The 13,367-nt window shown below is 47.8% G+C and overlaps 3 protein-coding genes across 3 annotated transcripts; all 3 read right to left on the bottom strand.

The window, feature by feature from the left end:
* Positions 1-3,141: 3,141 nt before the first annotated feature.
* K441DRAFT_620391 (uncharacterized protein) lies at positions 3,142-4,975 on the bottom strand. The gene is made up of 3 exons (XM_067645926.1): positions 4,658-4,975; positions 4,298-4,552; positions 3,142-4,166 (listed from the first exon to the last, which is right to left on the bottom strand). The coding sequence occupies exons 1-3, from the start codon at positions 4,721-4,723 to the stop codon at positions 3,528-3,530; spliced, it is 960 nt and encodes a 319-aa protein (XP_067498371.1). The 5' UTR covers positions 4,724-4,975; the 3' UTR covers positions 3,142-3,527.
* Positions 4,976-6,449: 1,474 nt separating this feature from the next.
* On the bottom strand, positions 6,450-8,084 carry K441DRAFT_586242 (cytochrome P450; the record flags this gene model as incomplete). Its single annotated transcript, XM_067644623.1, has 2 exons — positions 6,450-6,837; positions 6,892-8,084. 2 exons carry the CDS (start codon positions 8,082-8,084, stop codon positions 6,450-6,452), a joined length of 1,581 nt encoding a protein of 526 aa, XP_067498370.1.
* Positions 8,085-11,054: 2,970 nt separating this feature from the next.
* On the bottom strand, positions 11,055-13,243 carry K441DRAFT_586354 (P-loop containing nucleoside triphosphate hydrolase protein; the record flags this gene model as incomplete). The annotated part of the gene is made up of 6 exons (XM_067644627.1): positions 11,055-11,419; positions 11,481-11,678; positions 11,734-11,799; positions 11,852-12,007; positions 12,072-12,381; positions 12,440-13,243. The coding sequence occupies 6 exons, from the start codon at positions 13,241-13,243 to the stop codon at positions 11,055-11,057; spliced, it is 1,899 nt and encodes a 632-aa protein (XP_067498369.1).
* Positions 13,244-13,367: the final 124 nt, after the last annotated feature.

The following is a 13,367-nucleotide window of genomic DNA, read 5'->3' as shown; positions in this document are numbered from 1 at the left end:
CTATAAGCACGTGCTTCCTAAATAGATTAAAGCGGTAATATAGCTAATAAGCAGCAATATGCGGATTATTATTAAGATTTTAAGAAGTAATCTGGTAGCGCTAAGCCTTATTAGTAGCCTTATATTCGTTAAATAGAGGTATATAAGAGTATAGATTATACTAATGTAAATTAGTAGCGCTAAGTGTAAAGAATAGAGACCTGCTCTTAATATTCTTAGTATAAGCCGTAAGCTTATTTCTCTTCTGCCTCTAGTAAGGTCTAGTGCCCTTAAGGTTCCATATATGCTATACAATCTTATTTAGCAACTAGCTACCCCTATTGTTATTTATAAGATTACTAAGCTTATCTAAAGACAGACTATTTATATTTAATTGGCTGTAGAGGAAGCGGGTAGCGTTAAGGGCTTACTCTCTTATAATCTAATTAAACACGTAGTAGCGAAATAAGGGGTGGCGGCCAAACCGACCGTCCTAATACTTAAGCATATGCTTGGCGTACGCAGCTAGGGTAACCGTACGGCTTTGTGGCATGTTAAAATCGGCTTTACCATAAGGAAATAGAGTAGGAAAGGCGCCGCGCATAATAAAACTAGCCAATTGCTTAGAGAGAGGTGTTTATCACATAGTAGGAACCTCTAGGCCCGCTTATAGGTCTTATTAGTATTAAACCTCGCAACCTAAAAGCTCTAATTTATTAAGGTTAGGAACTAAATTAGGAACCAAAGTATCTAGTACGTTATTATTAAATTCGCTATCTAGTATATTAGTGCTAAGCTTAGCAGGTAGAGGATTAATAGCAGGACGTTATATAGGAGCAGTAGGGTAAGCCGTTAGGCTACTAGAATTAGACTCTAACTTATTAATATAAGGTAGCTAATCTAATATAGAGCTATTTTTAGGTAAGCTGGTAAGCTAGGTGCTACATATTTTAACGTCGCGATAATTAGGATAATTAACCTTTAGAAAGTAAAGCTATAGTAATATAGCAGAGTGCCTTATAGTATACCGCTTAGTAAACCATTAACTTAGGTATTTGCTACCCTCTACTGCCGTAGGCCTTACGACTAGTATATTAAGTTTAGTAGGTAGCCGTAGTAGCTACCTTTAAGTCTTTAGTATATTCTGGCCAAAGTAGCAAACGTAACTAGTATAGCGATGTTACTGGCCACGTATACGCATAACTTATAGATAAACGTATACGCGCGTAATTAGAAGCTTCTCCACCGCGATAAGTATAGGTAAGAAGCCAGGAACAGGCCCTAGATTAAGCTTATTACTTTTACCAAATAGGGAAGGAAGGGTTAAATATTTAAGTATATTGGCGTCCTTAATGCAGGCTTTGTATATACCTATATTATTACCCTCCGTAGCTAGGCCTATTTAGAACTACCACTCCTTATAACAACTGCACATCTCTATATATTTAGCCTGTAGTATACTCCTAAACTTCTTAATTCGCTCCTAATTAACAGCTAAAACGGGTAGTGGTGTAGCCGTAGTTAGAGCTTGCCGCGATAGAGCTTACTATAAGGGAGCTTGCCGTAAGGGAGCCTACCGTAAGGGAGCTTGCTATAAGGGAGCCTACTATAAGGGAGCCTACTATAAGGGAGCCTGCTGTAAGGGAGCCTGCTATAAGGGAGCCTACTATAAGGGAGCTTACTGTAAGGAAGGTGGTATTAGTAGTAGAGTAGGTATTAAAGGTAGGGTAGGTATTGGCGGTAAAGTAGGTATAGGAGCTAGTTCTAATAAGGACGCATTTAGGCCATCTAAAGTGTCTCTTCTACTATATAGAGCTTTATCTATAGTATATAGCGGAGGAGTAGGTAAGTAAGCTTTACCCCACTAATTAAAAATACGGTGCTCCCGTTATATTACCCTAATTGTTTTCCGTCGTTAAGCCATTTTAGGGGTATTTTAACTATTCTGGCCGTAAGGCAGGAAGGCGTTCTCAGTATTGTTTTTAGGTGGAGTAGTTTACTAGCGCCTTACAGGATAATTCTTAGTAGTAGAACCTAACTCTATAAAAGCTCTTCGCTTATTTAAACTATATTTAGAGGCCTAGAAAAGTAAGTAGAAGTAGAAGTAATATATAGGGAAGACGCGCCTTTAACTAATATAACTGGCACAGCTTTAAAATCTTCTTTAAAGGGCCGTCTTTGATAAAGTTAAGGCGGGGCTTATAGATATAGCACTTGCTACACTTAATTACAGTAGGATCTGCCATATTTATAATATATATATTAGTATTAATAAAGGTATTAATAAAAAGGAAGGCGTAATACTACCTTGGTAGGATATTTTAATATTCATAATATTTTAATATTCGTCACGTGGATTCTGCCACAACTTACCGCACGCAACTTTTTTTCTAACCAATGAGAAGCCGGCTTTCTAACCAATCAGAAGCTGGCTTGGCGGGAGTTTAAATTCCAGGACCCCCCAACCCGAATATATAGACCACTCGTACCTCGGGTCAATAACTACACTGGAGCTCCGTGGCGCTCCTGGCTTCAAATTGAATATTTGGTGGATGGAGTGGACCTGGCTTCAAATCCGCTCCACTCCGATCCAAATAGATCACTGCACAGAAATGGGGATGTACCGTAAAACACCTAGAGTATCGATATATTCTCCGAATGAAATTTCAAGTTAGCGAAGTTGTGAAACGCTTCGTATACGCTATTAAGGTGTACGTATATTTCTTGATATCTTAGCTATGACGTCATGAGCGGCTTTAGATGATAGAGAAATTAAGACAAACTCCCCGGTATCACCCATTCCGGAGCGCTTCTAAGGCTTACGGAGTACTTCATCCCAAACCCACACAGCTCTCCGGGAACTAATTTAATGGTCCCTAACATGCATATTAGCCAGATCTGGTGCCCGTACTCAGGAATATAAAGCTTTTGATTTCATAGCAAATTGATATAAAAGCTTAATCTTCATCTACTCGCCCAAACGGGTTAAGGGATAATCCCGACAGATCAGGATAACACTGTTGATGCTGTAGTAAGATATGAATGAATCGGAGGCGAAGCAGATGTAGATAGAAGGCGCAAGTCTTAATCGGAGCTAGCCACTCTAGTCCACAAAAGGCTGTGAACTCTAATTCCTAGGAAAACATTCTGAAATCACAACATCACGGAACTCTATAAATAGTGACCCTAATAATCCTTGAAACGCTTCTCCAAGCGGAGAGCTGCGAGGCAGTGGTTGCATACAGATATGACATGTACTTGAATATGCGCGACTTCAAAATTGCAAATCGAACTGAAAATTACTGGGAAAAACATGACCATTTCTTTTACAAACGTAAAACCAACAGAAAAGTAAATAAAAGGAACACCATTCGCCGCCTCCAGTGCCCCAAGTCTAAGTACATAAAAGAGAATGCCGAAAGAATGAACATGCAAGAATAAAAGTCCGCTCCGCCATGATTCGCTTAGATGTCCGTGGTCGCGTAATTAGACTTCAGCCTCACTTCATCTCACCACAACACCACTGCGCCTAGCTCACTGCACCTAGCTCACTGCATTACGGCAGAGCCTTTTTCAACACCAATACCAGCCAAGTAGCCTGTAGCCGGTGCCGAATAGTTTCCTTGGCTACCACCGAACTCGAGACCGCCACACATCCCCTCCAGGTTCCTAGTTTGGTTGATGTACATGCCTTGGACATTCACGCTCTTCACGTTCCAAGTGGTGGTATCCATGTTTTTCAAGAACATGAATGCGAAGTAGAGAACGAAGCAGCAGATGGTGTAGAAGCTGATTCCGAGGAACATGGATAGATGCTTGACCTTGGCGATGTAGCCCTTCTCGTTGAGTCTTGGGAAGGGGCGATTGCCCACCATCCGGACATCTTTGCCAACGAACTTGCAAAGAGGAGCCCAGCCCATCTTTGGATGGAACTCAAGCAGCTTGTGCTTGGGCACTACCTGGCGAACCCAGTTGTTGTGGGTATAGAAGAGCTCAGAGCATGGTTTGTCGGGAATACCAAATCGCCTGTGGTATTTGGCAGTCCAGTTCCGTAGGAGATCGCTAGAGGAGCACGCGCCGGGCATGAAGTACACGATGGCGCGGTACAGCCACCCTCGCACGTCAAGGCCCATGCCCTCATAAGATTTGAGCCAGACGTCGGGGTTCTCACGGTAAGAGAGGATGAACTGTTTCAAGATGACAGGGTTAGCAGGTGCTTTTAGAGATCCGCAGTTTCGGATTCAGAAGAGCACAGATCACGGAGATCTGCAGCATTGCATCCCCCGCGTATCCGCACGCCACTGACGCAGAACCTCACCTTTGCATCCGGATACATCTCAACTAGATCATCAACGCATGCGCTAACAGGCATTTCGAGGCCCGCTTCGTATCCATCGAATAGTTCCCGTAGCATCTGTTGACGCCTCTCCTTGTTCTCTTCCTTAAGAAGCTTAGCGCTCTTAGCAATGCGATCAAACTGGAACATGGGATCGAGTAGGTGATGGCATGGTCCAATGCCGAGTTCTAGGAGAGCAGCCCTAATACTAGTAGTGCAAGTTCGTGGCAAGCCAACCTGCGAGTATTGCGTCAATGTGTGTTCCAAATAAAGAGCAAGGGAGCTTGAGAAACAGTGCTACATTCTACCAGCTCGATCCTGTGCAGATTGGGAACCACTTACCACGAAGAATCTCGGTTGCTTCTTGGAAAGAGCTGTGACAGCGGTCTGAGCAATTTCCTTGGACATGATGCTGGTGATTTTCGTTTTGATTTGGATGCTGATGTTGATGTGCTTGAATATTTCGATGATGTTGATGATGCTGATGATACTGGCGACGAAGATGGTTGAGATGGTGAGGCTGTTAATATTGCAGATCTTGTTTTGTCTGGTTTCTCAAGATTGCTCTCTCAAGATGTTATATACCGGACTTGGGTGCTCTCAGCTCATCCGGTAACCCTGCATGGACCACAACCAATAGACCTTACCGGGCAAGAAAGCACTATTCGCTTGTGTCTCAGGCTGAGCATAGGCCTCCTCATCTCTGTCTATCCTTACGCCGAACGCTTCTTCGGTTGATCTGGCGCCGTGATGGTGTGGCTAGTATCATACGGTATACCATAAAGATCGGCAAGCGGCGGTGACGAAAGGACCGTTAATGACCTCTTACGGGCAATTGTAAGAGGTGGGTGCTGATGGTTTGGCCCGGTAGGAGCAAAAAGCTTCAATTCTCCGCCGTAAAGAGTGGACTTTACTTGGCTTGGGTCACCCCGTGATTCGATTTCACCATTGTGCGGACGCCGTGAGGGAAACTACAGTCTACGGATCGACTTTCTCATACAAAAGATAGAGAATCCGAAGTCGGTGTGTAGTCACCGTACCACCGATTCTGTAGGAGGTAGGAAGTCACGATTCCGAAGTCCCATCCTGAGTGTTGACCATACTGTACACATAGCTGACCATCAGCCCTTTGTCGGTTTCAATACCTTCCGAGCATTTGGTGCCGGACTGACGTAGCTCGCCTATCAATCGTATGATGATCTAGTGGAGATGTTCTCGAACGCTGGAAGTTAGTATTACACGAGAGCGCCGGAGTGGGACTTGATCCTCTCACGCCAAGCCTCCGTCCGTCAACCGGGGCTTATTCTGGAGCCTCAAGCCTTAATAGACGCCGACTCGCCGACCCCGCGTGTTCGAACTAACTGCTTCTGTGTCTTTTGTGGTTCTGGAGGGCTGAAATGCTTGCGCCATGGCGCTAGACAAGCTTAAACACTGGTCACACCGCCATGTTGCACTCCGACTAGGTTTCAAAGCTTATCTAAACCTCCCAATTAGGAACATACACTAGTTTCTAACAGCAACTAACGAGAGGCTAAATTGCGGCAACTTCGCGGAATTGAATACTATTACTAAGGCAATTCTAGAATCAAATGGGGTCACTCGTGGCATTAGGAGACTTATCACGGCGTTACAGGACTTATCCCTTGCAACGCCGGCGTCCATCTGCAAATGGTCCGTGCGAGAACACCAAATCAAAACAACGCGTACAATGTCTATGTTACGATCAACCATGCCTTCCGAACGTACTTCTAACGATATAGACTTTGTTGAGCCGACTAAATATAATGTTTAACCAAATTGCGTCGCAAAAGAACCCCTCCCCGAAGCCTGGCCGCTACCTAATTTTAATCCTTTCCACATTGATGATTTTGATTTGACTGATTCTATTGGTCGATTCTTATCGATAACAGATGGACGCAAGTCGGCGTTGCAAGGGATAAGCACAATAATGCATTTTATGGCTCAATGGGTTTTTTTTCACGGTAAATCAATTGAAATATTGGTAAACGCCGAAAATATCATCTATTCCGTTCTATGACTTTAAGCATACTCTACAGATTTACACCAAATTGCAAAGATTCCATACGCCACAGCCGCACACCCAAAATTCTACCCGCTCACCCCACTCAATTGCTTATTTGCGGAAAGACACCCTGGCCGGCATGGAGTCTTTTGGCTTGGCCGTAACATGCAGAGTCTGATACATGCGCTCACCCTCCATCTCTGGTCCGGGGTGCTCATAGGCTGCAGTGATGTCGAATTTTCGCAGAACCATGACCAGGAGAACCTTGGTTTGGATCAGTGCCATGGCTTCACCAACGCAGAACCGTGGCCCTTTCTCAAACGGACGCCAGGCGTTCTTTGGTACTGCCAAAGGATGGCCGTCAGGTACAAGGAAGCGCTCTGGCTTGAAGGCCAGAGGCTCGGGGAACACCTCCTCACTGCGCATAATCGCGTAGTCATTGACGTAGCATGCGAATGGGTAGGTGGGGTAGGTGTTGCCATTGTGTGAAACAGGGTGTCTGCGATATCAAATTAGTTTCCAAGCAGAAACGCGGACGTTGAAATAAGCTTACTCTTTGCTACCAAATCGGTAGGATCCGGCTATCGGTGGCCATTTGCGGAGAGTCTCCTTGATGACGGCTAGGGTGTAATCCATCTTGTTCAAAAGAGCAGGGTTGGCCTTGATGATGTCCGCAGCCTTGTCGATATCCGTGCCAAGAATCTCATCGTGCTCAGCACGGACCTTCGCAAGGATTTCAGGGTGACGGCTGAGCTCGTGGAAAACGTAGCAGACGGTGTTTGCAGAGGAGTCGTGGCCTGCGAAAATGACGGACTTGATCTGGCTGGTCATCATCTCTAAGAATTGCGGGCTGATGCCTGTGACTTTTCCATCGCCGTTCTGCTCGTTGAATGCCTCGAGTGCGAGATCGACGAAGTGATGCTTCTTGACCTTCTTGCCATCAGGAGTGACAGCTTCTGGCTTATTGATACGGTCCTGAACGATCTGAACGATGAGGTTGTTGATTCTCTTGGTATTCCGGGCGCGAAGCCAGCGGCGGTAGGGGTTGGGGTCTGGCAGATAACGGGCCAAGAGCGCAACAGGCTGGAGATCAGCCTGCATGCGGATTCCTGCAGTGAGCGGGTGGTCTTCAGTCTGTGCCTTGCAGTCAATGTCTAGCGCGACGCGGCACATGATATTGATAATGACACGTGCAACGTGCTCCTCCATGGGGAAGACATCTCCCTTCTTAGCGTGCTCCTCCAGGATTCCGGCGAAGATGCAGGCGTCATTCACGATGTTGGGGATGTGTTGCTGTAGGGCGGATGTTGCGAAACCTGGGTTGAGCACGCGACGGACCATCTTCCATTCGGCGCCATTGAGAGCGACTACCGATTTCTTGCCAACAAGCGGCTCCATGAATTTGGAGATCATGGCACCCTTATCGAAGTTCTTGACTTGAGTGATGTAGGCAGCAATTTCGGGGTCACAGCAAACGAGTTGGGACTCGGTCAACGGCCACAGATCAAGGTAGAAAAACTCGCCGAGCCTGTATTCTTTCCTGATGTAGTGGGCGTATGCCTGAGGATTTGCATCTGGTGGCAGAGAAGCAGCGATTTTACCCATGATGGGCAGGTGGCCGAAAAGCCAGTGGTGAGGAGGACCGGGCAGGTTCCTGAACATGCGTCGGTGTGTCATAAGTTTGTAAAAGAACATGGCCGCCAGGGCCACCGAAGCGGCGGCCGCGATGTAAAGTTTGATGCCCATTGTGTTAAGGCTAGTTGTTTCAGGTGACTTGGTGTTTTACTTGGGTAGTGAACGATTGTACGGAAACAGAGGATGAAGAATGAGAGAGGTAATGGCTGGAGAAGTTTTGGGATTTTAGAGAGAATCTTCCAGTCATAAACAGACCAAGCAGTATGCCTCAGGAGACCGTCCTCACGGACTCCTGCAACTACAATACCCATTTGAAACATAGTAAACGGTATAGTTCTCACCCAAGAAGTCCGATGGCTGAAGGACTTCAGGTTCGTTAAGTGGAGCGTTGTCCGAGATCATGCTGTTGTGCTTATCCGAAGCCGTATCAAGACTAGCGTCTACGATACTGGAACCTCAGCCACAACGGACTTCCTGGCTCACTTCAAATATACTATCCTTGTATTGCCATGCGAATCACCACGCTCCAGGGGCTGCGCGGTGCTATTTTAACGAATGCGCATGTTCCGTGAACGCATGCAAATGATGGAGCTTATTGGCGGACGAGTGACAGATACCTCGGCACCTGCCGCAGTCAATTGTATAGCTGACAGCGCTTGTCCCCATTGCGTACCTACTTTTTTACTGCCTCTAGTAAGTGTGTATAATGTTCGTAATCGGTGGCCTTGTTATTCAAGGGCCCGACTGCAAATTTAGTGCGATCTGAGGCGATCTCTGCCCATTTGCTGAATCATTGTTGGAAAAGTCAATTTCCATTTCCTTTCCTATAAATTTAACAAAACTTGGAGGCCATTGCGGGCACTGCGGTAAGGTCCTCACAATTGCCAGACGTTTTCCGGGCTTCTTACCCAAATTGGTTACAAATCTTCACTTGACAAGCCACCCCATAACTTTCCGCATGCGTAGTGTACCTCCGAAATTTTGTGAATGAAGTCCTCGAGGATGAACCCTTCCACTGACCTGGATCCACAGAGTATGAGTAACCTCCTGGCAAGCAGGACTTCTTGGATAATCCATATTCTGCCCCAATAGTCTGTGTAAAAGCTCCTTTATGGCTTGCTTGACGTGTGGCAGGAAGACCTGATCGAAGTTAGCGGCATAGCAATAATACCCCTGGGCCTGTCCCAGCCCAAGGCCTCGGCCATCCCCATCGCATCTGCGGGACGGAACTTGAAGCCAACCGCGGTACCGGGCGTTAAGCTCTTCTGCAGTGCGCAAAGCTAGCAGTCCATTGAGGAAATCTATCGCTAAGTCGCTGTGATCGGCTGATTCTCCAAGCTAAACAAGAACACATTTTGTCGAGGCGTATATTTTCTGCACGATCTTGACCTGGTCATTCCATTCATCAATGTCGCGCTGGTTGATACAGATTGCATCAACCTAGAAGGTCTCGGTCGTTTCTTGCCGAGCGAGGCTAGCCTAGAAAGGAGCCGGAGCAAATTATGTCACGGTGGAACGCAGTGTATGGTGGTGTGGACTCGATATGGATGGAGTCTGTACAGCGTAGAAATAAGCGGCCGATATTGGCACGTGCGCAACCACTAAAAATCGGCCATTTTTGAAGATATATTACTACTCTAATACTTTGTCATTTGCCCATTACGTCTCTTACAATCGTGTAGACGCTTTGGAGGCATTTCATCGTAGAACGGTAAAGATATTCAGTAAATAAGAAGGTAAACAATCGTCGATTTTTGCAAGCGCGGCTGAAGACAAAGTTGGGCCCTCACGTGAGAGCGAGCGGGGTCGAGCATCGAACTCGTAATGGTCAGAGTCATCAACATGGCGCCACGAAAGAAACTTTTGCCGCCCGGCGAGAAGGCAGAATTGCACATCGTGTAAAACGCAGTTGGTTGAAGCCCGGGTCCTGGTAAGTTTGCTACGTCCCGACTCTCATGCTCCAGCTGACTTACACCTTCCAGTGTGACTACCAGATGCACAAACCGTCGACACGCTGAAACAAGCTATTGCTCATCATCCCATTCTGTGCCCGCACCAACCGGTTCGGCCAGATGTGGCTTTCGCAGACACCTACCGCGAACGCACGACGTCTCTAGCCTTGGCCTCCGACACTCCGTCCGACGATATGGCCTGGCCTTGATACAGATTCGTGAAAAGGTCTGTGATATAAGGCCCGCCAACTGGCATGAAATTGGAAGCCGTCCCTACGATATTGTGGAGATGGCGAAGGGAAGATTGTGGAAGATGGCGGAGGAAAATTGGACTAGGAAGGGAGACTGATACGGCCACACGCGCCACTCTGGTCCAGCTGTGGCTGACAGAACCCCTTGGCGCGAAGACGGGCTCCCTCAGCTTGCGCCGGGCCTCGTCGTCAGCGACCAGCCAGGAGTGGACTTTGAGAGCGATGGCCCCCCCTTATTGACGCCCCCCCATTGTCGAACCAGAAGTTGAAGCGATGGGGCCCATGTGCTTAAAGGGCAGCTTACTATGGTGGGTCGCTCAATTTGACCCGGTTTTGTTGAAAGTGACTGAATTGAGCACGGCTGATTATAGACTGAATTACTGAATCACTGTTAAGTCCTGTCTCTCACTGGCCAAATCTCCCCTGTCTAATGTTGGGGGGGGCTTTGAATATTCCTTCACAATTGATATGACAACAGGCGCACTGACTGAACCTTCAGGCCCACACAACGACATCACGTCCGCGCACCGAGTGATCTACTCTCTGCTGTTAAATACACCACAAGCTAAAACGCTCACTAACCTCGGTTTAAACTCATTCCTTTGCTCTATTGCTTCAACACACATCCAGTACCACCGGTGCTAATGCTAAGACCTCTAAGCCCGCCTAGCGAAAGGGAAATTAAAGAGGACATTGGGATCTAGATTATATGCAAGTGTTGGTATATGGAGTTCGCGGTTACGATGGTAATTGAAGTTTTATTTTCACGACTTGTAAGACATGTCCCACATTTTGGTGATATATTGTGTCTGCTTGAGGATCTCGAACAGACCTTGTAAGCGAAATTTCGCGGCTTAACCAGAGAAACATATCCCCCATCACTGGTCCGCCAACGCAGACAGAGCCTTCATACGATTCTGAGCAAGCATCGTCAGGCGATCCATGCCGATCTTTTCGGTACCCTTAAGGCTCAGGAGGTGTGCACTCTTGATGAGGTTCTTGATCTCGCGGCCGTTGAGCTTGACCTCGGCTAACTCATCAAGGTCGCCGTCGGATACGGTAAACTTGTCACGCCCGGCGCGGTTAATGAAATTCTCCCACACCTGGCGCCGTGCGGCGACCGTCAGATTCGCGTATGGCAGGAAGAGGTCGACACGAGACTGGAAAGCGTGGTCGAGGGCCGACATGCGGTTCGTAGTGAGGAAGCAAATGCCTTGGTAGTACTCGAGCTTGGTGAGGAAGACTTGGGTAATGTTGTTAAATACCTACTTCTCGTTGGAGGGGTGGAGAACTCCATCACTTACCAGCAACAAGCTCGTTTCTCGCGAGATCGACGTTGGTACGGGCACCGAGGAAGACATCCGCCTCATCGAGAAGCAGCATGGCGTTCCACAGCTTGCACAGATCAAGAGCCCGGTCGAGAGCCGCTTCGACTTCCTTAGGCCGGGTTCCGAGCGTGCCCGCACTTATGGCGTAAAGTGGGACGCGAGCTCGTTCAGCAACTAAATGAGAGCTTAGTCAATACTATTCATGCATTTTAGTCGTAGTAAAGCCTACCTGCTTCGGCAGTGTACGTCTTGCCAACACCAGGCGGACCAAACATCAGGATAATGATGCCGCGGCCTAGGGCGAGTCAGAGGACGGGATAAAACATGTTGAAGCGACTGCGGCCTACCTTTATCCTGGACGAAGTCGTCAAACTGGTTGCTAGCCAGAGCCTTGTTCTCGACAAATGCCCAGGCGAGCTCCTTCTCCCTACCAGGAAGGACCAGATGGTTGAAGGCAGAGTCGTTCCACACAATTGGGGAAAGATCGCTGACGCAGAATTGAGCTATTCACTGTATCAGCAAAAAGGGGGTACTGCCATTAGGTAATTCAAAGCGTTAAATTCGTACCCCATTCTTTGGTCTTAAGGTCTAGTCCCCTTAGCCACGGAGTTGCAAGAAGACACTGATCATCGGTGAGACTGCCAAGGACTTCGCAGCGAGCTATAGCTTTGTTCAGAGACTTGGCTGCTGTCATATCCGTGCTGTCTGCCACGGGCGCGTCGCAATCACTGTCTTCGCCGGATGAAGAACTGTTTCCGCTTGAGGGGTCACCTTGGGCATCGTCCTCTTCTGGGGGTACCAGTTGTCGCAGCTGAGGCTTCACCATGTTTTCAGTTTGGTAATAGCCATAGGCATCTACGATGACTCTGCCTGCCACCTGCGATGTTGATCTTGTCAGTATGAGTCGATCTGGCTAGGTCAAGCAGGAGTATTACCGGCCGCTCCTCTGGCTTAGTCCCCAGGAGGATCTTAGTTCCAACACAAGTCTGGAAATGATACCCACGGAGGGTCTCAAATTTGCGCCCTCGCTCGATAATCCGGGTTCTGATCTCCGCTGCCGATTCGTTGAAGGAAAGTGGGTAGACTGGAAGGGACACGACGTGACGCAGGCCTCCAAAATACCCGATGGTGACCCTGGTGCTGGTATATCCGCAGCATTCACCGTTCCAGTCGACATACTCTAGGCTGATAACCCAGTGCGGAGATTCACGCACCTTCTCATACTTGGTAACGCGGCAGACGGCCTCAACGCCGTAGAAGGTGGTTACCGCGAATTCACCAGGAGGAAAGATCTGCCAGACATCATCGAAGACGACCTTCCCGGTCCGCTTGGTGCGGGCCAAGGCATCCACAGAAGAAGCAAGGATGGGACGGAGAAATTCCATCATCTGGTCAATAGCCTCCTTGCTCGATGCCTCGGTCGCCTCCTCGCAAAGCGCGTTGAGACGATCCCAGCGGTGTAAGATAGGCTTGAATGGGGACTTGAAGGCCCACTTCTCCAACTCTAGGTCGAAATCCTGGTACTTGGCGAGAGCGACCTTGAGATGGGCTCTCATAGCTGGACTCTGGATAGTGAACGATTCGGTGACCCATTTCCGATTGGTGAAGATGTGTCGGTGGAGGATTGGATCATCGGTGGTGCTGCTCTTGAAATACTTTTGCTCCTCTTCGTGGTCGGCGAATTTCGACCATCGTTTGCAACACTTGTCGTGCCTGAAGAGCTTTGTGACGGGATTCATTGCTGGCGCTGGAGCAGTCCTCTTGGCCATTGTTGTTCTTTGTGTTTGGGGACTTCTTTAAGGTGTTTCGGGACGGGTTGGTAGTATTCTCAAAGGATATTTTAAGAGGGGAATATGGTTTGCC

Source organism: Cenococcum geophilum (assembly GCF_001692895.1).
Source record: "Cenococcum geophilum 1.58 unplaced genomic scaffold K441scaffold_62, whole genome shotgun sequence".
Lineage (NCBI taxonomy): Eukaryota > Fungi > Ascomycota > Dothideomycetes > Gloniales > Gloniaceae > Cenococcum > Cenococcum geophilum.
This window is presented reverse-complemented; position numbering and strand designations above follow the sequence as displayed.